The sequence below is a fragment of the Oncorhynchus keta genome, chromosome 9 (genome assembly GCF_023373465.1).
Source record: "Oncorhynchus keta strain PuntledgeMale-10-30-2019 chromosome 9, Oket_V2, whole genome shotgun sequence".
In the NCBI taxonomy this organism is placed as follows: domain Eukaryota; kingdom Metazoa; phylum Chordata; class Actinopteri; order Salmoniformes; family Salmonidae; genus Oncorhynchus; species Oncorhynchus keta.
This window is the reverse complement of record NC_068429.1, coordinates 15,520,722-15,546,696: the sequence shown is the minus strand read 5'-3', so window position 1 is coordinate 15,546,696 and position 25,975 is coordinate 15,520,722. Positions and strand designations below refer to the sequence as shown.

The 25,975-nt window shown below is 41.8% G+C and overlaps 2 protein-coding genes across 8 annotated transcripts in view; one reads left to right on the top strand and one right to left on the bottom strand.

The window, feature by feature from the left end:
* The window catches only part of LOC118387327 (TBC1 domain family member 13-like), a 19,483-nt gene extending 18,260 nt beyond the window's left edge, over positions 1-1,223 (bottom strand). Inside the window, exons 1-3 of one of the 5 annotated variants that reach the window (XM_052525287.1) lie at positions 1,078-1,203; positions 846-894; positions 648-694 (exon numbers count right to left, since the gene is read on the bottom strand). In XM_052525287.1, the coding sequence (XP_052381247.1) occupies positions 648-670 (23 nt within the window). In that variant the 5' untranslated portion in view covers positions 671-694; positions 846-894; positions 1,078-1,203. Of the gene's footprint in view, positions 1-647; positions 807-845; positions 895-1,077 lie in introns of those variants that run through there. The other 4 variants (XM_052525288.1, XR_008142801.1, XM_052525289.1 and 1 more) reach the window with 4 other exon arrangements.
* zer1 (zyg-11 related, cell cycle regulator) lies at positions 1,208-25,975 on the top strand. Of its 3 annotated transcripts, none has more exons than XM_035775554.2 (16): positions 1,208-1,355; positions 2,121-2,459; positions 2,797-2,947; positions 8,194-8,648; positions 9,009-9,176; positions 9,336-9,450; positions 9,695-9,841; positions 10,093-10,266; positions 16,234-16,449; positions 17,784-17,825; positions 18,121-18,240; positions 18,396-18,511; positions 18,828-19,016; positions 19,264-19,361; positions 19,668-19,770; positions 22,532-25,975. In XM_035775554.2, exons 2-16 carry the CDS (start codon positions 2,293-2,295, stop codon positions 22,587-22,589), a joined length of 2,319 nt encoding a protein of 772 aa, XP_035631447.1. In that variant the 5' UTR covers positions 1,208-1,355; positions 2,121-2,292; the 3' UTR covers positions 22,590-25,975. The 3 variants fall into 3 exon arrangements, with proteins under 3 accessions (XP_035631447.1, XP_035631448.1, XP_035631450.1); XM_035775555.2 differs by having other exon boundaries at positions 1,211-1,355; positions 2,118-2,459; XM_035775557.2 differs by lacking the exon at positions 1,208-1,355 and adding an exon at positions 1,419-1,588.

The following is a 25,975-nucleotide window of genomic DNA, read 5'->3' as shown; positions in this document are numbered from 1 at the left end:
CGTGATAACTTGATCAGTGGAGAATGTGGGTATGTTCGTAACCTAAGTTGCATAATTGCATTTGGGGAATTAGGTAGTACAAGTTCTGCATTCTCTTAACCCAGTCCTTCCTCAACAGTTTAACGTGAGCCACTACCTAATTCATTGAAAACCTCGAAATAAATGGCCCTTTTGGGTTCCTTCAGTTTAAATTGAATTCTAACTATTAATAGTTACAGTCACTGAAATAGACAAACATGATAGTGGTGTCTACACTTGAGCAAAAAAATAATATTATCCCCATAGAGTAGATAGTTAGCTAGATACGAAACAATTATTTCATTCAAGCAGGGTATTGGGGGGGGGGGTAATATTGTCTGCAATGTAGTACAATACAGAAGCGAGCACTTTCATCGATATTGATACCAGATGTCTTCCAATTTCGTCGAGACAACGGGCTAACGTTAGCTATGTAGCTAGCTAACGTTAGCTAACCAGTTGGCTAAAGTGAGCCTACAGAGCTTTTGGAGTCTACCACATAATACACGAACAATTAGCTACAGAGAACGCACCACAAGAGATGCCAAAAAACACAAAACGTACATGACATTTCCTCGAATTTGTTATTATGGCCCACTGTCCATTCATAAATCAAATGTACACCTCACCTGCTTCGGTACGAGCTCGACATGTTGGAAGAATCCAAAAGCTAGACCTGTGTGCCACAAGAAAAATAGTCCGATGGGGAAACATACAACATTTAGTAAAAACTACTCAAATGACTATGTGGCTTATTCATATGCTCCAATTACATATGTAAAAAAAAATCATAGTTGGACTGAAATGCTATTTCTGATTGTACTCACACTGTAAACTTCACGAGCATATCACCTTTCCAGTGTTGGATGATCTCTGCTATATATTTTTTTAGTTATGCCCCGTCAACAAATGTATGCATAATAATTTTCATGTCATTTTACTACTTTGCATTATTTTATGTAAATAATAATTAGAATTGCTTTTTGCACTACCTATGTGCAGTGCGTGCACTTATTTTGTGTTCAATGCCAGATATGGTTACAAGTTCATTATACTCACCAGTTAGATAGATACTCTCCCTATCCCAAATGTTGAGAGGATTTTACGAACAATGACCATGCAACAACATATAGCTAGCTACTTTCATAAAATGCAAGGAGAATTGTGTTTCTCATTACCTTCCCGTTCCCATGAAGCAATTAATTGCAACACATGAACCGGAAAGGGAGGTTGTTTTGTTGACACGGGCCAACACGAAAAACAGAAGAGAACGTAAATGATTCAAAAAATATAAATTAATTCAATCAACCAATGAACTATCCGTGTGCAAAGCTAAGGTATGATAGTGTTCGATAAACCGTGCAAATGAGCAGTGTTGACAAATCGTGTATATAGCTAGCTAGATCACCAAACATATATTCGCCAGCAGGCTAGCTACAGTAACTACGTGCTAGCGTTAGCTTAGCTAGCTAGCAATGGATTTGATGTAGCTACAGTAGTTAGTTAGCACAATAACTATTTGTCATGGTTGCAGGTTACACTTAACATTTATGATACATACAGTTCCCATGTAAATATACATTACTACTTCACACTTTTGATCTAGCAACCTCTAGTTAACCACTAAAAGGTGCATCTGTAATTCGTAATAACTCAGCTAGCTACCTAACGTGGCTAGCTAATTAGCTATCTCAAAAACAACAGTTAGTTAGCGGCTAGTTGACAATCATTTGTACTTTATCAATGTGTCGTTGTGTTTAACGTTAGTAGCAAGTTAGCTAACTAATTCATTAAATCAAATAGCTAACTAATGTTTCAGAAGCCGCTAAACTAGTTACATAAATATTTAAGCTTGCTTCCGCAAACATTCTTTGCTAATTGATTGACATCAAATTCATGTCATGGAGGTGAAGCCTGTCATTACATGTTTTGCCATTTTGACTTATAGTCCTAAATACAGTTAGTTTGGCCACGTAGCTGACAAACTGCTATGACATATTATACTATTGCCATTTCCCTAAATATGAAGTATAATTGTAGATGTGTATCAAAGCAATGTCAAGTAGACTAATGACTCATGATAATAACTTTGTCTCCAGCAGCTTCTTGTATGCCTAAACCCTAAATTAGGGAGGTTTTGAGCACTCTGCCTCTTCTGCGACCACCTCGTGTATCCCGATGCCTACCCTTTGAGAGCATCCCAGCACCCACTTCCTGAGGCCACCCGATTTGCCCTGTTGTCAAACAGAGGGGAAGGGAGAAGCAGCATCCGACATGGCGGCCAAAGCAGGGGACAACCCCGACAGCCTCATGGCGCTGTCCACGGCCTTCTGCCTGAGGAACCTGAGGAGGACCATGTGCTACCTGGGAGACGGGAACAAGCTCTGCCTGCGCTCAGATGTCTTCCTGCCCAGCGAGATCTGTGACAAGCTGGTCAACACGTATGTATAATTGGGATTTGGGACAGGTCTTAATTCTAATGGTCAATTAAGCATGTGGCTTGTAAATAAGTAAGCAGGGTAGTTTAAACACAACTTTTCGCACAATGGTTTTCTTGTTTGTTTACCTCATGTTTCACATAATGTTGCTATTATTTTGTGAGGTGTGAAGGGTGATTTTGTGATCAATCACTTTATTAGCTGTGAGCCTGGATTTGGATCTTGCAAAAAAATAAAATTGAAATAAATGCCAACCATTTGTTTGTTCTGACAAATGATCAATTTGATCTTATGTCTTAAATAATGATTTCTCTGCTTTTTTATGTTACCATCTTCACAGATACATGGAGCTGGTACATTCGGACAGTAACTTTGAGCCGCAGGACGGCTTCTTCCAGCTGTTCTCAGACCCGCGCAGCACCAGGCTCACCAGGGTGCAGCTGAGGGAGGACCTTGTGCGGGACAGGGACCTGGAGGCCATTGGGAAACAGGTGGGACATAGTGGAGATGGTCTGATCCCAGATCTCTTTGTGCTGTATAGCCCATAGAATTAGGAATTAGAATACTAAAATGGACTTGAACCTTCTGGAACTTTGAGGGTTTATGACCCAGCCCCTCTAGTAATTTAATACAATATCTATGGTATAGCCCACATGGACCATATAAGTTGGCTATACAGTACAAACAGATCCGAGACCAAGCTATAGGTAGACTGAGTGCCCTAAAATGCCATACAGCAAAAACACAGGCAGAAAAGGCAGCTGGGGCACTGATGGGATTTATTAATGTTTTCACCATCACTTGAAGTCTCATGAGTGCCCCTGCTGCCTTCTTGCTTGTGTTTTTCCTGCAAGAAATAGGTGGGCCGGCAGTTTTCTGGAGGACATAAAGTCCCACAAACAACATGGAAGGCGTTGGAATGGTTTCTCCAAGCACCTTAGGCCCAAGCTAACCTCTATAGATATAAGCCATGATTATACCTCTATTCAGGACAATACCTCCTTTCAAATCAGGACCAATACCACATCCAGATGCACTGACACAAAAAAGTGTAAATAAAGGAAAACTATTTTTTGGTATTTGTTTCATTAGTCCATTGTTGACAGTCCCCAAATGTTGTATTTGTCAGAAATCAAGTTTAAGGTATATAACTTTCAAAATACAGAAATCATACCTGTAGGATGCATTTTGCAACAACGTTGAAGGCAGCTTATGGTAGAGAAGTGAACATTAAATTCTCTGGCAACAGCTCTGGTGGACATTCCTGCAGTCAGCATGTGAATTGCACTCTCCAGCAACATGAGACATCTGTGCCATTGTGTTGCGTGACAAAACTGCACATTTTAGAGTGGCCTTTTATTGCCCTCCCCCCCAGCACAAGGTGCACCTGTGTAATGTCCATGTGGTTTAATCAGCTTCTTGATATGCCACACCTGTCAGGTGGATGGATTATCTTGGCAACGGATAAATCCTCATTAACAGGGATGTTAACAAATTTGTGCACAATTTGAGAGAAATAAGCTTTTTGTGCGTATGGATCATTTCTGCTATCTTTTATTTCAGCTCATGAAACATGGGCCCAACACTTTACATGTTGAATATTTTTTTTTACTTCAGTATACATAGTAATAAAGGCAAGGGAAAGATCTTGGGTCACAAACCGCCTCATGCTTGTTCGTGTCACTTCACATGCTACTGTATGGCCAGAATTAATCATTGATACCACAGGTGTCTGCCTCGTATACCCCACCAGAGGAATGCATCACATATCTTAGCTCCAATCAGTGCCTTAGGAAAGTATTCAGACTGCTTGACTTTTTCCACATTTTGTTAAGTTAAAGCATTATTCTAAAATGTATTAAATAGTTTTTTCTTCATCAATCTACACACCCCATAATGACAAAGCAAAAACAGTTTTTGACATTTTTGCTAATTCATTAAATATAAAAAATGGAAATATCACATTTTACATAAGTATTCAGACCCCTTTACTCAGTACTTGAAGCACCTTTGGCAGGTGGGTATAATGGTACAAGCCTGGCACACCTGTATTTGGGGAGTTTCTCCCATTCTTCTCTGCAGATCCTCTCAAGCTCTCAGGTTGGATGTGGAGTGTCGCTGCACAGCTCTTTTCAGGTCTCTCCAGAGATTTTTGGTCGGGGTCAAGTCCGGACTCTGGCTGGGCCACTCAAGGACATTTAGAGACTTGTCCCAAAGCCACTCCTGCAGTGTCTTGGTTGTGTGCTTAGGGTCATTGTCCTGTTGGAAGGTGAACCTTTGCCCCAGTCTGAAGTCCTGAGCGCTCTGGATCAGGTTTTCATCAAGGATCTCTCTGTACTTTGCTCTGTTCAACTTTCTCTCAATCCTGATTAGTTTCCCAGTCCCTGCTGCTGAAAAACATCCCCACAGCATGATGCTGCCCTGCTTCACCATAGGGATGGTGCCAAGTTTCTCTAGAAGTGACGCTTGGCATTCAGTCCAATGAGTTCAATCTTGGGTCTGAGATTCTTTAGGTGCCTTTTGGCAAACTCCAAGCGAGCTGTCGTGTGCCTTTTTACTGAGGAGTGGCTTCCGTCTGGCCCCTCTACCATAAAGGTCTGATTGGTGGAGTGCTGCAGAGATGGAGTGTCCTTCTGGAAGGTTCTCCCATCTCCGCAGAGGATCTCTAGAGCTATATCAGAGTTACCATCGGGTTCTTGGTCCCTGACCAAGGCCCTTCTCCCCCAATTGCTCAGTTTGGCCGGGCGGACAATTTAGGAAGAGTTTTGGTGGTTCCAAACTTAATCCATTTAAGAATGATGGAGGCCACTGTATTCTTGGGGACCTTCAATGCTGCAGAAATATTTTGGTACCCTTCCCCAGATCTGTGCCTCGACACAATCCTGTCTGGGAGCTCTACGGATAATTCCTTCGACCTCACGGCTTGGTTCAAGCTTTAACATGCGCTATCAACTGTGGGACCTTATATAGACAGGTGTGTGCCTTTCCAAATCATTTCCAATCAATTGAATTTACCACAGGTGGACTCCAATCAAGTTGTAGAAACATCTTAAGGATGATCAATGGAAACAGGATGCACCTGAGCTCAATTTTGAGTTTCATAGCAAAGTGTCTGAATAGTTATGTAAATAAGGTACTTCTGTTTTTAATAATATTTTGATAAATTAGGCAACATTTCTGAACCTATTTTTGCTTTGTCATTATGGGGTATTGTGTGTAGGTTGCTGAGAGAATTTGAATTTATTTAACCCATTTTAGAATAAGGATGTAACTTAACAAACTGTGGAAAAGGTCAAGGGGTCTGAATACTTTCAGAAGGCACTGTAAATTAGTACATTTTCAAACTGCCCCCATTCTTCTGTATAGGCATAGTAGTATTTCAAACTGCCCCCAGTCTTCTGTATATGTATAGTAGTATTTCAAACTGCCCCCAGTCTTCTGTATATGTATAGTAGTATTTCAAACTGCCCCCATTCTTCTGTATAGGCATAGTAGTATTTCAAACTGCCCCCATTCTTCTGTATAGGCATAGTAGTATTTCAAACTGCCCCCATTCTTCTGTATAGGCATAGTAGTATTTCAAACTGCCCCCATTCTTCTGTATAGGCATAGTAGTATTTCAAACTGCCCCCATTCTTCTGTATAGGCCCCATTCTTCTGTATAGGCATAGTAGTATTTCAAACTGCCCCCATTCTTCTGTATAGGCATAGTAGTATTTCAAACTGCCCCCATTCTTCTGTATAGGCATAGTAGTATTTCAAACTGTCCCCATTCTTCTGTATAGGCATAGTAGTATTTCAAACTGTCCCCATTCTTCTGTATAGGCATAGTAGTATTTCAAACTGCCCCCATTCTTCTGTATAGGCATAGTAGTATTTCAAACTGTCCCCATTCCTCTGTATAGGCATAGTAGTATTTCAAACTGCCCCCATTCTTCTGTATAGGCATAGTAGTATTTCAAACTGCCCCCATTCTTCTGTATAGGCATAGTAGTATTTCAAACTGTCCCCATTCTTCTGTATAGGCATAGTAGTATTTCAAACTGTCCCCATTCTTCTGTATAGGCATAGTAGTATTTCAAACTGTCCCCATTCTTCTGTATAGGCATAGTAGTATTTCAAACTGTCCCCATTCTTCTGTATAGGCATAGTAGTATTTCAAACTGTCCCCATTCTTCTGTATAGGCATAGTAGTATTTCAAACTGTCCCCATTCTTCTGTATAGGCATAGTAGTATTTCAAACTGCCCCCATTCTTCTGTATAGGCATAGTAGTATTTCAAACTGCCCCCAGTCTTCTGTATATGTATAGTAGTATTTCAAACTGCCCCCATTCTTCTGTATAGGCATAGTAGTATTTCAAACTGTCCCCATTCTTCTGTATAGGCATAGTAGTATTTCCGCCAAAAATAATAATTATTATGAAACCAAACAGCGGCTTTCAGATCTTGGAGGGGGATATAGTAGTAGGGGTTATGGCCATGTATTCAAGCCATATATGGGCTATTCACTTAAAACATTTTTAGAAGGCAGGCACACACACACTGCCTAGGCTAAATGCTGTGTGTGTGTCTCACTTGCACACACACATACTCACAGGTACTTATAAAAGGTCAATTGGCCCTTCACCAGTATTGAAGCGGTTCAGTGTGTCTGTGGATGTGTTCCATCTAGTCCTGCACACTGGCCCTGGGGGAGGAGATAGAGGGCTCTTACATTCTTCCTTTAATACTCTCCCATAAACAGGCTTTCATTTTACGGCTGTGTCTACGACTATGTCTACAGCTCCCGAAACCAGCCTGTATCCTTTTAATGTCTGGAACACTTTTCTGTCAAATGACTGGAGCCTTCAACAATTGAAGGCACAATCCATACAAATGTATTTTCCTGAATACACACAAGTCCAATGGTATAATGAATTATGATGTAGTTATAATCTATTATAAGACTTGTCAAGAGCATGTATTAACCTGCCTTATCATCTCATATGAATGATCCTGTCTAAATAGCCATTTTGAGCCAGTTAATGTTGCTACATAGATAATATTATAAGCCTTATTATAAACTGGGTGGTTCGAGCCCTGAATGCTGATTGGCTGAAAGCCATGGTATATCTGACCATATATCATCTGTAATTAGAAAACATTTATTTTTATGTTGGTAACCAGTTTATAATAGCAATAATGCACCTCCGGTGTTTGTAATATATGGCCAATATACCATTTCTAAGGCCTGTGTCCTATCACTTCTCGTGGTGTCATCTGTAAGAACAGCTCTTGGCTGTGGTATATTGGCCATATACCACACCCCATTGGGCCTTATTGCTGAATTATATGGCATTATAAAGGCACATAAATGCTTACAATAAGTGGCATATACTGTTATTATATGTTAAAGTATTATACCTTTTAGGTAAAGTGTTACCAAACGGATCACTTGCCTTTCTGCATGACCAATTCGGGGAATCAAATCAGAGTTTATTTGTCACGTGCACAGCATACAGCAGGTGTAAACAGTGCAGTGAAATGCTGATTAGCAAGCTCTTCCTCAGCGATGTTCAGTATCAAAGGTTAAGAAATAGAAAGTCCAGAATAGCATCACTTAAGAGCACAGACTCAATACTAGGTCAGATAAAAAAAACACACAAGAATATCTGCTAAATACAAGGTCAGTACCACATAGGCTAAACAATGAAACTGACATTCAACATGTTTGATTTGAACTGACAATTCACCCAGGACTTGATAGAGCTTCACCTCACCTACTGCAACAGCCTATCAGCACGCAGCCTAAAGACTCTGGCCAGCTTCCGCCAGACCCTAGTCTCCCTCAGCCTGTTCGGCTGCAGCCACATCTTCTACCGCAAGGGTGGCGCCCCGCTGGCGTGCAATGAGGACGACGAGGAAGAAGAGGAGCAGCGGCCTGCCTCCAGACAGGCGCTGGACACAGACTTCAGCTTCCAGGGCTTCAACCGGCTGCGGCTGCTCAACCTGGGGGGTCTGCCTGAGGAGGTGGACCCCGAGGCCCTGCTCAAGCCCCTGCCAGCCCTCACCTCTCTGGACCTGTCTGGGGTGCAGCTGCCCAGGGCTGCCTTCCTGGCCCAGTGGAAGGAGAGGCTGGCCTCGCTGGTGCTCTACAACGTGGACCTGTCTGAGGAGCTGGTCAACACAGTGGTGGAGCTGGGACACCTCAGGTGAGCTGTGAGGGGCAGGGTTTAATCTTGGTACAGTAACTGGTTAAAGTAAACTGGTTTCTCTTTCGAGGCCCTTGTTTCTGGAATAACCATCAGAATTTGCTTTATTTAGGAACTTGAGAGTTAAAGATATGCTACCCGATACTGTGTGTGTAATTGTTTTCAGTCCAGTAGACCATGCCTAGGTGATAATTACAGATGTACTGTTTTGTGCAATAATTGATCAAGAACTGTTGATCTGTTAATAACTCAGTTAATAACTCAACTTGTCAACTTGAATTCTCTAAATTAAATAAACATCACTCTTTGTGCAGTAGGCTTGTAAAATGATCTGTACCCTTCTCTCTTTGTGTTCCCCAGGCACCTGGATATCTCCCGAGAGCGCACCTCCAAGTTCAAAATGACCCGTAAGATCCTGACGGCCATCGTGCAGGGCCTGGTCAATCTGGTGTCGTTGGACATCTCAGGCCACATCATGTTGGACAACTGCACAGTCCCACACCTCGAGGAGGCCATGGGACGTCCAAGGTGAGCCTTTGTGTATGATATACGTTCTGACTTGCTTGCTAAACAATGTAAATAGTAGGACTGGTTGATGTAATCTCTCTTTCTAAAAATATGTGTACGTATCCCATGTTATGTAAATATGACAGACTCATGTGTTCTCTTTCTCTCTCTGTCTTTCAGCATTGAGCCCTGCAAGAGCAGCATCTACCCTTTCCAGGAGCTGAAGAGACCTCTGCAGTTTCTGGGGCTCTATAACACCACTCTTTGTAATGTGACGCACATCCCTGCGTACAAGGTGAAATTAGACCAGGGGTTTCCAACTCCCGTCCTGGAGAGCTACTGGCCATGCAGGCTTTTGCCCCAGCCCATCACGAACATCAAATGAATCAACTAATTAAGGCCTTGGGCTTGTGTTATTATAGGGTTGACCAAAAACCTGCACGCCCAGTAGCTTTCATGTCTCTCGTGTGTGTGTGTCTGTGTGTATGTGTTGGTTGTCGTGGTGCTTAATGCTTCACTTCTATTGTGTCCCTGTTTAGGTCACAGGCTCCAAGAATGAAGACCAGGTCCTGAATGCCATTGAGGCCTACACAGAGTTCCGCCCAGAGTTGGCCCACCGTGCAATCAACCAGCTGTTTGACATCGCCAGGATACAGCACTGCAGCCAGCTACTGCGGGCACTGCAGGTTAGAGACCTTTTTGATTTAAATGAAAGTGTTCGAAAATGTAACCTTGAATGCTTTAGAAAGGGTGATTGACATCAAAGTGGAAAGTTACTTTAGTTAAGTCACTTTCATTTTAATACTGTAGGATCCCACTTCTGACACCAATAAAGTTTGAAAAACAGCTAGCTGTACTTTCATCTATTTGACCGAGTTACCTCTCAGGGGTTCATTATCAGTTTATCCCCTGGCTGTCTTGTTGTGATCCCCCCCAGCTTGTGATTGCTGCACTGAAGTGTCATAAGTACGAAAAGAGCGTCCAGGTGACGGGCAGCGCGGCCCTCTTCTACCTGACCAACACTGAGTACCGCAGCGACCAGAGCATGAGGCTACGCCGGCAGGTCATCCAGGTGGTGCTCAACGGCATGGAGCAGTACCAGGAGGTCACGGTAAAGTCAAGCCTCTCCCCTGAGTGAAACTGCAAAGTTAATTCCCTTCCTAAATTTAAAAGGACTGGATTGGTATAAATTAGTCTGAAGGAGTTTAATCACAGGGGTGTGCAGAATACTCGGGCAAAAGGAGTATTGTAAAAAGGATTTGGGGAATTTTTTGGATACGGTTATGATCAGAGTATTTTTTTATCTGTGATTGGAAAATACGTTATTTTCAGCTGCCATGCGCCTCCCGCGTGGCACAGTGGTCTCAGGCACTGCACCACCAAATCAACATTTATTAGTCACAAATTTTATTAGCCAAATACAACAGGTGAAGGAAGACCTTAAAGTAAAAATATATTTTAAATATAAATAAAAGTAGCAAGTAATTAAAGAGCAGCAGTACCGGTACAGAGTCGATGAGCGGGGGCACTGGTTAGTCGAGGTAATTGAGGTAATATGTACATCTAGGTATAGTTATTAAAGGGACTATGCATAGATGATAACAGAGAGTAGCAGCGGTGTAAAAGGGGGGCAATGCAAATAGTCTGGGTGGCCATTTGATTTGATGTTCAGTCTTATGGCTTGGGGGTAGAAGCTGTTTAGAAGCCTCTTGGACCTAGACTTGGCGCTTCGGTACCGCTTGCCATGCGGTTGCAGAGAGAATAGTCTAGGACTAGGGTGGCTGGAGTCTTTGACAATTTTCAGGGTCTTCCTCTGACACCGCCTGGTATAGAGGTCCTGGATGGCAGGAAGCTTGGCCCCAGTGATGTACTTGGTCGAACACACTACCCTCTGTATTGCTTTGCGGTTAGAGGCTGAGCAGTTGCCATCATGCATATTTCAGTGTTATTTGCCTCGAATCGAGCATAGAAGTAGTTTAGCTATTCTGGTAGACTCGTGTCACTGGGACTCGTCACTCACAGCTGTGCTTCTCTTTGTAGTCGGTAATGGTTTGCAAGCCCTCCAACATCCGACGAGCATCAGAGCCGGTGTAGTACGATTCAATCTTAGTCCTGTATTGACGGTTTGTCTGTTGATGGTTCATCTGAGGGCATAGTGGGACTTCTTATAAGCTTCCGGGTTAGAGTCCCACTCATTGAAAGCGGCAGCTCTAGCCTTTAGCTCAGTGCAGATGTTGCCTGTAATCCATGGCTTCTGGTTGGGGTATGTACGTACGGTCACTGTGGGGACGACGTCGTCGATGCACTTATTGATGAAGCCAATGACTGATGTGATGTACTCCTCAATACCATCTGAGGAATCCCAAAACATATTCCAGTCTGTATTAGCAAAACAGTCCTGTAGCTTACATCTGCTTCATCTGTGGTGGTCCTTCTGTGGCTCAGTTGGTAGAGCATGGCGCTTGTAACGCCAGGGTAGTGGGTTCGATTCCCGGGACCACCCATACGTAGAATGTATGCACACATGACTGTAAGTCGCTTTGGATAAAAGCGTCAGCTAAATGGCATATATTATTATTATTATCTGACCACTTTTTTATTGATTGAGTCACTAGTGCTTCCTGCTTTAATTTTTGCTTGTAAGCAGGAATCAGGAGGATAGCATTATGGTCAGATTTGCCAAATGGAAGGCTATGGAGAGCTTTGTATGTATCTTTGTGTGGGGCTTAAAGGTGGTCAGAAGTTGTTTTTTTTCCCCCTCTGGTTGCACATGTAACATGCTGATAGAAATTTGGAAAGACGGATTTAAGTTTCCCTGCATTAAAGTTCCTGGCCACTAGGAGCGCCGCTTCTGGGTGAGTGTTTTCCTGTTTGCTTATGGTGGAATACAGCTCATTGAGTTCGGTCTTAGTGCCAGCATCAGTCTGTGGTGGTATGTAGACGGCTACAGAAAATACAGATAAACTCTTTAGGTAGATAGTGTAGTCTACAGCTTATCATGAGATACTCTACCTCAGGCGAGCAAAACCTTGAGACTTCCTTAGATATCGTGTACTAGCTGTTATTTACAAATATACAGTTGAAGTCGGAAGTTTACATATACCTTATCCAAATACATTTAAACTGTTTTGTACAATTCCTGACATTTAATCCTAGTAAAAAAATCCCTGTTTTAGGTCAGTTAGGATCACTACTTTATTTTAAGAATGTGAAATGTCAGAATAATAGTAGAGAGAATTATTTATTTCAGCTTTTATTTCTTTCATCACATTCCCAGTGGGTCAGAAGTTTACATACACTTAATTAGTATTTGGTAGCATTGCCTTTAAATTGTTTAACTTGGGTCCAACGTTTCGGGTAGCCTTCCCCATGCTTCCCACAAAAAGTTGGGTGAATCTTGTCCCATTCCTCCTGACAGAGCTGTTGTAACTGAGTCAGGTTTGTAGGCCTCCTTGCTCGCACACGCTTTTTCAGTTCTGCCCACAATTTTTCTATAGGATTGAGGTCAGGGTTTGTGATGGTCACTCCAATACCTTAACTTTGTTGTCCTTAAGCCCTTTTGCCACAACTTTGGAAGTATGCTTGGGGTCATTGTCCATTTGGAAGACCCATTTGCGACCAAGCTTTAATTTCCTGACTGATGCCTTGAGATGTTGCTTCAATATATCTACATAGTTTTCCTACTTCATGATGCCATCTATTTTGTGAAGTGCACCGTTCCCTCCTGCAGCAAAGCACCCCCACAACATGATACTGCCACCTCTGTGCTTCACGGTTGGGATGGTGTTCTTCGGCTTGCAAGCCTCCCCCTTTTTTCCTTCAAACATGATCATTATGGCCAAACAATTCTATTTTTGTTTCATCAGACCAGAGAACATTTCTCCAAAAAGTATGATCTTTGTCCCCATGTGCACTTGCAACCCGTAGTCTAGTTTGTTTATGGCGGTTTTGGAGCAGTGGCTTCTTCCTTGCTGAGCGGCCTTTCAGGTTATGTCAATATAGGACTCGTTTTACTGTGGATATAGATACTTTTGTATCTGTTTCCTCCAGCATCTTCACAGGGTCCTTTAGTGCTGTTCTGGGATTGATTTGCACTTTTCACACCAAAGTACATTCATCTCGAGGAGACAGAATGTGTCTCCTTCCTGAACGGTATGACGGCTGCGTGGTCCCATGGTGTTTATACTCTCTACAAACTATTGTTTGCTCCCAAAGATGAACCAGACTTGTGGAGGTCTACAATATATATTTATGAGGTCTTCGCTGATTTCTTTTGAATTTCCCATGATGTCAATGAATTAGTGAATTATAAGTGAAAACAGAAATCTGTCTGTAAACAATTTTTGGAAAAATGACTTGTCAGGCACAAAGTAGATGTCCTAACTGACTTGCCAAAACTACATTTGGTTAACAAGACATTTGTGGAGTGGTTGAAAGGGGTGCTCCCTCTGCTGTTTCCTGAAGTCCACGATCATCTATTTTGTTTTGCTGACAGCATGTCCCCAGCTAGCCATGTTCCGTGAAACTGAGTATTTTACTCTTTGGAAAGCAACTCATGCCCTAATTTCGTCAACTTTGTTAACTAGGGACTGGGCATTAGTGAGTAATATACTCTGAAGCGGTGGGTGGTGTGCTTGCATCCGAAGCCTCACTAGAAGACCGCTCCGGCCCCCTCGCCTCCAACGGCATTGTTTTGGGTCGGCTTCTGGAATCAGTTCAAATGCCCTGGGAGGTACAGACTAAGGATCCGGTTTGGGAAAGTCGTATTCTTGGTCGTAGTGCTGGTTGTGCTGGTAAGTTGACATCTCTCTGATATCCAATAGTTCTTCCCGGCTGTATGTAATAACACTTAAGGTTTACAATGGGCTAACAATGTAAGAAATAATGCATAAAAAAATAGATACTGCACAGTTTCCTAAGGATGGCCAAGCTGCCATCTCTATCGGGCCGGGCACAGTGCACGCTGACACGATAGCCAGGTGTACAGTGTTTCCTCTGACACATTAGTGTGGCTGGCTTCCGGGTTATGGTGTCGGGCATGGTGTCAAGAAGCAGTGCGACTTGGCTGGGTTGTGTTTCAGAGGACACACGGCTCTTGACCTTCGCCTCTCCCGAGTCCCGTACGGTAGTTGCAGCAATGGGACAAGACTGCAAATAACAATTGGATACCACAAAATTGGGGAGAATTTTTTTTATTGTATCCGCAACATTTAGGTAAGTATTGCCTGCTGCTAGTCTGCTACTAAATCAAATGGCGAGGACCTTTGCTAGCAAGCTATCAATATGTATAATGTCTTACAAGTAGAGTGACTTTAGGGAAAAAAACATGATGCTCGTTCTTGGTGACAACTCGTCTATGCTATATAACTACTATATATCTATACAACTACTTCTCTGATAGAGTTCAGTGTGTCAAATCGGAGGGTCTGCTGTCCGGACCTCTGGCAGTCTCTATGGGGGTGCCACAGGGTTAAATTCTTGGACTGACTCTCTTCTCTGTATACATCAATGAGGTCGCTCTTGCTGCTGGTGAGTCTCTGATCCACCTCTACGCAGACGACACCATTCTGTATACTTCTGGCCCTTCTTTGGACACTGTGTTAACAACCCTCCAGGCAAGCTTCAATGCCATACAACTCTCCTTCCGTGGCCTCAATTGCTCTTAAATACAAGTAAAACTAAATGCATGCTCTTCAACCGATCGCTACCTGCACCTACCCGCCTGTCCAACATCACTACTCTGGACGGCTCTGACTTAGAATACGTGGACAACTACAAATACTTAGGTGTCTGGTTAGACTGTAAACTCTCCTTCCAGACCCATATCAAACATCTCCAATCCAAAGTTAAATCTAGAATTGGCTTCCTATTTCGCAACAAAGCATCCTTCACGCATGCTGCCAAACATACCCTTGTAAAACTGACCATCCTACCAATCCTCGACTTTGGCGACGTCATTTACAAAATAGCCTCCAATACCCTACTCAACAAATTGGATGCAGTGTATCACAGTGCAATCCGTTTTGTCACCAAAGCCCCATTTACTACCCACCATTGCGACCTGTACGCTCTCGTTGGCTGGCCCTCGCTTCATACTCGTCGCCAAACCCACTGGCTCCATGTCATCTACAAGACCCTGCTAGGTAAAGTCCCCCCTTATCTCAGCTCGCTGGTCACCATAGCATCTCCCACCTGTAGCACATGCTCCAGCAGGTATATCTCTCTAGTCACCCCCAAAACCAATTCTTTCTTTGGCCGCCTCTCCTTCCAGTTCTCTGCTGCCAATGACTGGAACGAACTACAAAAATCTCTGAAACTGGAAACACTTATCTCCCTTTCTAGCTTTAAGCACCAGCTGTCAAAGCAGCTCACAGATTACTGCACCTGTACATAGCCCACCTATAATTTAGCCCAGTCAACTACCACTTTCCCAACTGTATTTAATTAATTTATTTATTTTGCTCCTTTGCACCCCATTATTTTTATTTCTACTTTGCACATTCTTCCATTGCAAAACTACCATTCCAGTGTTTTACTTGCTATATTGTATTTACTTTGCCACCATGGCCTTTTTTGCCTTTACCTCCCTTCTCACCTCATTTGCTCACATTGTATATAGACTTGTTTATACTGTATTATTGACTATATGTTTGTTTTACTCCATGTGTAACTCTGTGTCGTTGTATCTGTCGAACTGCTTTGCTTTATCTTGGCCAGGTCGCAATTGTAAATGAGAACTTGTTCTCAACTTGCCTACCTGGTTAAATAAAGGTGAAATAAATAAAATAAAATAAAAATAAGTGAAGGGAGACTGTAAGTTGCATTTGTAACTTCTATTTTGGCATTTAAAACATTACTCATCTCTATTTAGGCATTTTAAAAGCTTTTTTCAGATCAAGTGTATCATCTGATCTATCAACTGTCAATTTTCGAATACGATTATGGCCAGATCGGCACACCCCTAGTTTAAACCATATTCCTCACTCACATTCCCCCTTTCCTCTTCCCTTGTTTAAACCATATTCCTCACTCACATTTCCTCTCCCCCCTCGTCTCACCTCCCCCTTTCTCCCCCCAGGTTCAGAGGAACTGCTGCCTGACACTGTGTAACTTCAGCATCCCCGAGGAGCTGGAGTTCCAGTATGGCCGGGTCAACCTGCTGCTGCTGAAGATCCTGGAGCCGGCCCGGCAGGACGAGTCCATCCAGCGCATCGCTGTGCACCTCTGCAATGCCCTGGTCTGCCAAGTGGACAACCATCACAAGGAAGCTGTGGGCAAGATGGGCTTCGTCAAGGTAGGAGAGACTGCTATTTTGTTTGATATAGGTAAACAATCGAACGAACACACACTTGTACATTGCACACAAGATGGGCTTTGTCAAGATGGGGAAGATTCACATTAATAGCCATAACCGTATACACAAATTGGTACACTTGTCACTTAGACACATTCCAGGGTTTCTGTAAGGAAAATGTGGCGCCGGACATTGACTGGCAGCATTTTAATTTACCCGACCCATATGCGTTGGGTGTGTAACCTGATTAGGTCGGCCACCCACAGTGCTCAGAATGACAGAAATCACATTTATATTATGGTAATTCATATTCACAGAACATGGAAATTGAGGATACATCGATGTGCGGTCCTTCTTACCGAATTCTGATATGCACTTTGAGTATGTTAGATTAACTGTCCACGTGTACTTTTCCTCAGCCGACAAGATGAGTAACGAACAGAAAAATCACTAGCCTATGTCATTCTGCTATCTCCTATAGCAGAAAAGTTGACCTATTCTATTGGCTAGTTTACCGAGAAAGAAATAGCCTATTCCAAACAAAGTTTGGGACGGGAAGATAGATCCCAAATTCATACAACCAGTAGGCCTAGGCTACATAAAAGTCTGATGCACCGGATCAGAATGTTTAGCTTAAAATGTTGATTAACTATTAATTCTTCACATTCTAAACGCAGCAATGTGCATAAGGCAGTAGGCTACGCGCGAATGTTTGTTCCATAATGCAATTAGCTGTGAAACACGGGTTCATGTGACAGATGAAAATGTCAGTTTGAAATTTAGAAAGAGAAGAGATCTAATATGCAACCACTAGCATGGGTTGCTAATATGACTAGGCTTGTGCCTTTGGCTCATTGCAAAGTGGTGTGTGTGAGGCGCAGATGAAGCCTACTTTCTGTTGCCTATGTTTGCTGTTTGAGATACTGTAGCAGCAGCTCTCGCGCTGTTTGACAGATTTTCTGCTCAAAGGCTCTGTATCTGTGTGACAAATAGGATGCATAATGAGTATACTGCACACATACGGCAATCTAATTCCACTACATTGACTGGTATTTCCATAATTGAAGAGGCCAAAAAGCAGCATTTCGCAATGCGATATTTTCTTCTCCTGGACAATTGGCCAGTGGCAATTTTATTGATTTAAAAAATATATATATATCTGCCAAAAGCTGGCTATTACCGGCTAACGGAAACCCTGGCGCATTCGCACACACACACACACACACACACACACACACACACACACACACACACACACACACACACACACACACACAGGTCATTGATGTGTTTTGTGAAGTTATCTCTTGGGTTATTTCTTTTTTCTTCTTCAGACAATGTTGAATCTAATACAGAAAAAGCTACAGGACAGGATGGTGAGTCATGTTTTGTTTCTTTCTTTAACACCCCTACCATTCCACAAGTGCAGACTCCTTCCTACATCTCGTCTGAAATGACCTCGCAGAACCTGAACTGGATTGAGCCACATCACAATCATATTGTCATGAGGCATAGACCTAATAGTATTTTGACATGCAACCCTTAAGAAAACATTGCATGTGTTAAGCCAATTCAAGTGTACTGTCTGGAATGGCACTGACTGATGAGTCTACCTAGAGATCACTTTGGATAAAAACATATGCAAACTTAATTTTGTTTCTCTTTCTAAAGTGTGACCAGGTAATGGAGTTCTCCTGGAGCGCACTGTGGAACATCACTGACGAGACTCCAGACAACTGTCAGATGTTCCTCAACTGTAGGGGCATGAGCCTCTTCCTGGACTGCCTGAAGGTTAGCTAGGGCATCTCACCTTTTCATAACCACCAAGTGATTTGTTAAAACATACAATCAATGTACTCCATCTGAAATTAAATAAATACAATTCCTTCTCCCATCATGCAGTGCCTTGCTTGTGTATCACCTTTTTGTCCTCCACTGCCTCTCAGGAGTTTCCAGACAAGCAGGAGCTCCACCGTAACATGCTGGGGCTGCTGGGTAATGTGGCAGAAGTGAGGGCTCTGCGGCCACAACTCCTCACCCCACAGTTCATCTCTGTCTTCAGGCAAGAGAATGTACATTGTCTGTATTGAATGGTTAAATGCAGTATTGACTGATCCTACTGCCATCTTGGACCAGGGGCCTTTCGTATCAAGCGTCTCAGAGTAGGAGTGCTGATTTTAGGATCTATTTAGCCTTTTGGATCACAGTGAATACAATTACATGGACAGGGGGGACCTGATCCTAGATCAGCACTCCTACTCTGAGATGCTTGATACATACGGTCCCAGATCTGTCTTGCAATAGAGATTGTATTTCATTGAGACTAACCTGGATAAATAAAGCTGGATTCTGCTTTCCTGACTGTTCTGTGGTGACAGTGACCTGCTCGACAGCAAGGCGGATGGGATCGAGGTGTCCTATAATGCGTGTGGGGTGCTGTCCCACATCGTGTTTGATGGGCCAGAGGCATGGGGAATGGAGGAGCCGCTGAGGGACACGGTCATGGACAAGATGATGGCTGCTATCCAGAGCTGGGATGTCACCTCCCGCCGGAATATCAACTACAGGTAAACAGAGAACTCAATGGAGATGAGTCTCTGGAGACAGTTACAAATGATCCCAACTACAATTGGATATATCATCAGAAAATGATTTAAGTAGATTGTCAGGGAAAGATTTAACTATAGCTGAACTTGTAAAGCAACCTTTTAGACATGCAAATGCATTTCACTTTTCATGTATACGTTTTCTGAATGAACACTTGAATGAACTCATATTTTCTGAATTGACACTCCCTCCCCTTTTTCTTTTCAGATCCTTTGAGCCTATCCTGCGCCTGCTGCCCCAGAGCATCGCCCCAGTCAGTCAGCATTGGGCCACGTGGGCACTCTTCAACCTGGTGTCAGTATACCGTGAGTATCAATACAAAGACAAATCCCACTTTAGACACCAGCAAGTTGCCAGGTAAACTCGCTTATTGATGTCATCGTTGGGATCAGTCTTTGCCACATTGTATCAATTTGAGAGACTTCCGAGGTCAGTTACTTATTTTATGTTTATTGTTGCATTATTAATAGCATAATTGTGGATTCACTTTTGGAGTAATCGTTTTTCAAGGGAATACTGCCCACTACCCACACTTTGTCGCTCATCAGGGAAAGCTCTCTGCTTTCTAGTAAAAAATTATTCTCACTTATTTTCTTCCTCTCATCCCTCAGCGAGTAAGTACTGCCCTCTGCTGGTCAAGGAAGGAGGGATCGTTCTCTTGGAGAAGGTGCTGGAGCTCCAGACATCACACGAAGAGACCAAGGACATGGCGCGGTATGACCTGACCTATTAACCCACCCAACCTTTGAACTGATCAGTAAAGCAATGAAAATAAGCAATCATCCAAAAAAAGTGCTCAAAATAGCCCACGTTAACTTATGCAGCTTAAGGAACAAGGTTCATGAAATTAATAACTTTGCTAGTAACAGATGACATTCATATTCTGACTATCTATCTGAAACTCACTTAGACAATACCTTTAATACAGTGGTAGCAATACAAGGTTATAACATTTATAGAAAATACAGAAATGCCAGTGGTGGAGGTGTTGCTGTTTTATATTCAGAACCACATTCCTGTAAAGATTAGAGAGGATCTCATGTTAAATACTGTTGAAGTAATATGATTACAGGTTCATCTGCCTCACCTAAAGCCCATTCTTGTGGGAAGCTGCTATAGACCACCAAGTGCTAACAGTCAGTATCTGGATAACTTGTGAAATGCTTGAATGTATGTGATGTCAACAGAGCGGTATGTGATTTAGATATTGACTGGCTTTCATCAAGCTGCCCACTCAAGAAAAAGCTTCAAACTGTAACCAGTGCCTGCAACCTGGTTAAGGTTATCAGTCAACCTACCAGGGTAGTTACAAACAGCACAGGAATGAAATCATCATGTAATTGATCACTTCTTTACTAATGATGCAGAAATGTGCTTGAAAGCAGTATCCAAATCCATCGGATGTAGTGATCACAATATAGTGGCCATATCTAGGAAGTTCCAAAGGCTGGGCCTAATATAGTGCATAAGAGGTCATACAATAATTTTTGTAGTGATTCCTATATTGTTGATGGAAAGAATATTTGTTGGTCTGTGGTGTTTAATGAGGAGCAAACATACATTGCACTTGACACATTTATGAAATTGCTTATCCCAGTTACTAATAAGCACTCACCCATTAAGAGGATAACTGTTAAAACGGTTAAATTCCTTGGATTGGTGTAGATTTCTTTTTAAATGTATGGTTGAGAGGGATGAGGCAAAGGGAATAGCAATTAAGTCTGGCTGCACAACCGATTGACAAACGTTCTGCAAATTGAGAAATCATGTCACTAAACTGAATAAAAAGAAGAAACTACTCTATGAAACAAAGATAAATGAAAAATAATGATAGTAAATAAAGCTTTGGAGCACCTTCAATTCAATTTTGAGAAAAAAGGCAAACTCGGCTCCGTCATTCATTGATTCAGATGCTTCATTCATTACAAAACCAACTGATATTGCCAACTACTTTAATTATTTTTTTTATTGGCAAGATTAGCAAATTTAGGCATGACATGCCAGCAACAAACATCCAAGTATATGTAACCAAATTATGAAAGACAAGAATTGTAATTTTAAATTCCATAAAGTGAGTGTGGAAGAGGTGAAAGGGTCGTCTGATAACTTGGATTGAACATTTCTGAGGATAATAGCTGATGATATTGCCACTATTTGGCATGGCTTCAATTTAAGCCTACTGGAAAGTATGTGCTATTAGGCCTGGAGGGAAGCAAAAGTCACTCCGCTACATAAGAATAGTAAAGCCCCCTTTATTGACTCAAATAGATGACCAATCAGCCTGTTACCAACCCTTAGTAAAGTTTTGGGGGAAATTGTGTTTGACCAGATACAATGCTATTTTACAGTAAACAAATTGACTGACTTTTTTAGCATGCTTATAGGGAAGGACATTCAACAAGTACAGCACTTACACAAATGACTGCTGATTGGCTGTGAGAAATGTATGATAATAAGATTGGGGGCTGTTTTGTTAGACTTAAGTGCAGCTTTTGACATTATCGATCGTAGTCTGCTGGTGGAAAAACGTATGTGTTAGGACTTTACACTCCCTGCTATATTGTGGATAAAGAGTTACTTGTCTAACAGAACACAGAGGGTGTTCTTTAATGGAAGCCTCTAACATAATCCAGGTAGAATCAGGAATCCCCCAGGGCAGCTGTCTATGCCCCTTATTTCAATCTTTACTAACCACATGCGTCTATGTGTGTGGATGACTCGTAACTATACACGTCAGCTACTACAGCAACTGAAATGACTGCAACACTTAACAAAGAGCTGTAGTTCATTTCAGTATGCGTGGCAAGGAATAATTTAGTCCTAAATATTTCAAAAACTAAAAGCATTGTATTTGGGACAAATCATTCACTAAACCGTGAACATCAACTAAATCTTGCAATAAATCATGTGGAAATTGAGGTGACTGAACTGCTTGGGGTAACCTTGGATTGTAAACTGCCATGGTAAAAACCTAATGAGGCGCTGCTCTGCCTTAACAACACTATCAACAAGGCAGGTCCTACGGGCCCTAGTTTTGTTGCACCTGGACTACTGTTCAGCCTTGTGGTCAGGTGCCACAGAGGGACTTAGGAAAATTGGCTCAGAACAGGGCAGCACGGCTGGCCCTTGGATGTACACAGAGAGCAAACATTAATAATATGCATGTTAATCTCTCCTGGCTCAAAGTAGAGGAGAGATTGACTTCAGCACTACTTGCATTTGTGAGAGGTATTGACATGTTGAATGCACTGAGCTGTCTAAGCGACGAGCACACAACTTAGACACCCATGGATACACCACAAGACATGCCACCAGAGGTTTCTTCAGTCCCAAAGTCCAATGAATTGAAATGTAGTTAATAAATTGAGGACTGCCCTAATCCCCCTCCCCTTCATTTATCTATTGACTTGAATTAGAATGGAGCCCAAACCGGGTGAATTAAATAAATTCTGACGCCTCCCTTCCTCTGTTTCAGGAAAGTGATGGAGCAGTGTGAGAATTTCAAAGAAGACCCAATGGAAACGGCGAGGTAGACAACGATCAGCAGAGGTCGACGTCAGGGGAGCAACACCGCTATACAAACAAAAAGGCAACTTCATAGGAACCATTGTTTACTATCTTCTCACCACAAGGGTCAGTTGTGTGCATCGATTTACTGTAGAGCAGAGCAACAGTTTTTTGCCTCTCGGCCAGCCTTTCTGGACAGAACCTTGTTATGCGACACTATTAGGAGGTTGAGATATGGTGCACGGAGTTGGTGTGTTTTATTTGTGTTGCACATGATAAGCATCATTTGTATAATGGATTTGTGTTCTCTTATTGGTTTGTTTTGCTTTTTTGTGTGCGTGCTTGTCCTTGTCTGAGTGTGAGCATGCTAGAGTGCGTGTGTATGAGTGTGTATGAAAGGACGTATGTGCGTGCATGTGTTTATAACAAGGTTCAAAACACTGGGGAGATGTTTGCCTCTTTGTAAACAAAACGGAGGTTATTATTGTCTTTCTCTCCCCTTAGTCTGTTCTATTGGGTCTAGTGAGAGGCCCTCCATTATATAAGCTGAGTTTCCAACACAGCGTCATCAGAGAGCTCCATTATGCCCATCATGATCCTTCCAAGATTCCTTGGTCCTTTCAGCGATTTCTGACACAGAAATTCTTAATGGATGACGCCATGAGATGTGGAAGGTGGTTAGTTTTATCCCATGCAGCACTGATCTGTGGACAGTTGTTATTGCGCAGTGAAGTTGCTATGTCTGTGGAGGCCTCTACATCCCATACTGATTGAGAGCGTAACCGTGGACTGTAACCATGACGATGACCCCGGCAGAAGTCTTCCTAGATCCTGTGGCATGGTGAAGGACTTTATTTAGTTTTTCGTTGTAGATATTTGGAGTTGTCAGTCCCATCTTTGTTTTGGTCTGTCTGTTTTTATGCTATATGATTATAAACACTCCTATGATTTAATCTGTACATCTAGGCTTGGTTCCCAATTCTTTACATACAGGTAACTGCCAAAATAAAGAAAGCACTTGAGTAAATTAGAGTTTTGATGGCTCTTATGGTGTGGGGTGCATTTTCCTGACATGGCTTAGGTCCTGTCAACCCTTTAGAGGGAAAGGTAAACGGCAAAAATATATACACAGCCATTCTGAGTGATCACCTTCAACCTATGGTGAATAATTTATATCCTGATGGGAGTGGACTCTTCCAGGATGACAATGCCCCCAGCCACACACACACACACATGAGTGGTCACAATGGTTTGATGGGCATGAAAACAATGTAAGCCATATGCCATAGCTGTCTCGGTCACCAGATCTCAACCCAATTGAAGACTTATGGGAGATTCTGGAGCGGCGCCAGAGACAGCGTTTTCCACCACAATCAACAAAACACCAGATTTGGGGATTTCTCCAATACAGCTGTTTTTATTTGAATATAAAATCATTTCTTGAACTATTTCTAATTTATTTAACTCATTTACTGCATGGTGATGTTACCATGGAAGGCCAAAACTCCATCCCACCAAAACTGGCGTTCTTTTCAAACAGCTCTTAATGGGCATTATTTTCACAATTTCACAGTATTATTCCAACCTCATAGTGTGGAAATATGTGTATAATACAGGTCAATCATGTTTTAGAGTGCACTGGGCCTTTAAGACAAATGTTGGTGTTTCCTTTATTTTGGCAGTTACCTATATATAACCTGTGAAGAAGCCAAATGAGAAACAAACCAGGGAGGACTACTGTTAGGGTTTTTGGAATCTAAAAATATGCCCATGTTCTTACATTTTAAGGAACGTTTGAAGGTGGATTTGAAAAAACATGATTTTGTCTGTCATGTGTAAATTGTAATTAATCTCATGGGTCATATTTGCATTATAATTTGATTTCTGAACAGTATGGAGTATATGGATACAATGTCCTCAACTACAAAGTCTAATTTCATATATTTTGATTTAACACATTTAGGAAAACCTGTTACTTATTTCAATAGAGTTAGTTGCCATGTAAAACATATTTGGCCTAACATTTGCACATGGTTTGGATACAACGGTAGTCAAGTGATGTAGTGGTACACTTGGTCTCCAGACACTAGCATGTTCACGCAACATTAATTCAAGAAACCAATGCCATGATATGGAAACACACAGCATGCACCAAGTATCTGTCCTCACACGTCCAACTTTGACAATCTTCCCTTTTGAATATATCTTAAAAAAGATAATATCCATTGGTTTGGTCAGAACTGTACACTCATTTCCCCGTCCAAAACTTGATGTCAGTCGATCTAAATGTCATTAGAAAAAATACAACTTTCCAAACCAGACTGACTGTTCATTGATTGATCACTAGTGGCAGGGACGCAACTTTCACACCCCCAGTTTTGTCATTGGAATGTGATACCTAACGAGGCAACTGTGCTTTAGGACCATGCGGACGCCTCCAAACGGTCGGGTAGGCTTTTTAGAGTGTTTAACCGACTGGATAACTTCAGGATTTTTGATTTGAAAAAATTGTGCTTTGAAAACCAAAGTTGCGCCCCTGACTAGCGGTATTATAATTATTACATTTCACATGAAGGCCCAACATGTTCAGACATGGACTTTTCCTTCTGAACCATTAGATATCAAATTAATGAATTCACTTTTTCATGTACATTGTCTTAAAAGCCTTTTTCATGTGATTCTGTATTTGTATGCCTGGTTCAACTATATTTATACTGTTCTTTCACAATTATGGTGGGAGCTTATTTTCAAATGGGAGGCCAGAATGGGCAAGGCCTATAGAAAATGAAAATATATTATACTGTTAGAAACCTCACTTCGTAGTAAGTTTACTGATGTTGGAATCTCTAATATTCAATCAATGGGCAGAGTTACATAGCACCAAAGGGAGGATGGGTTGTTTTATGTAGGTCTTTTAGGCTGCAGCATCAGCTCTTTAGCACTAAATGAACATATTACAAAAGTTTTTTTTTTAAATATCACTATTCAGTTGTAAATTGTAGAGCATCTGAAGAAATGTAGGTAACACTTATTTGACATCTCTGTTCTAAGTCTCCAGAAGAGATATGCCTCTTCATAATAATAGTGATATTAATATTAGGCCTATAAAATATAGGCCTAAATATCTCATTAACAGTCATGTCATCTGACACAAACTCCTCTATAGGTAAGGTAGTCAATTCCCAGCTAATCATGACTGTCAACTTATTTTTCATAAACTACAGTCAGATTTTATGACTTCATATCTGTTATATCACGCCCATAACAATATATATTACAGAGGTGTCAAGTGAAACCTACGGTCAAAATGTGCATAATGCTCACACAGTTTGATTTTCTTTCAATAGCACCATCAGTTCTAGATTTTATTCCTTTCATCTCAGATTAATAAAAAATAAAGTTGGAGTGGTTA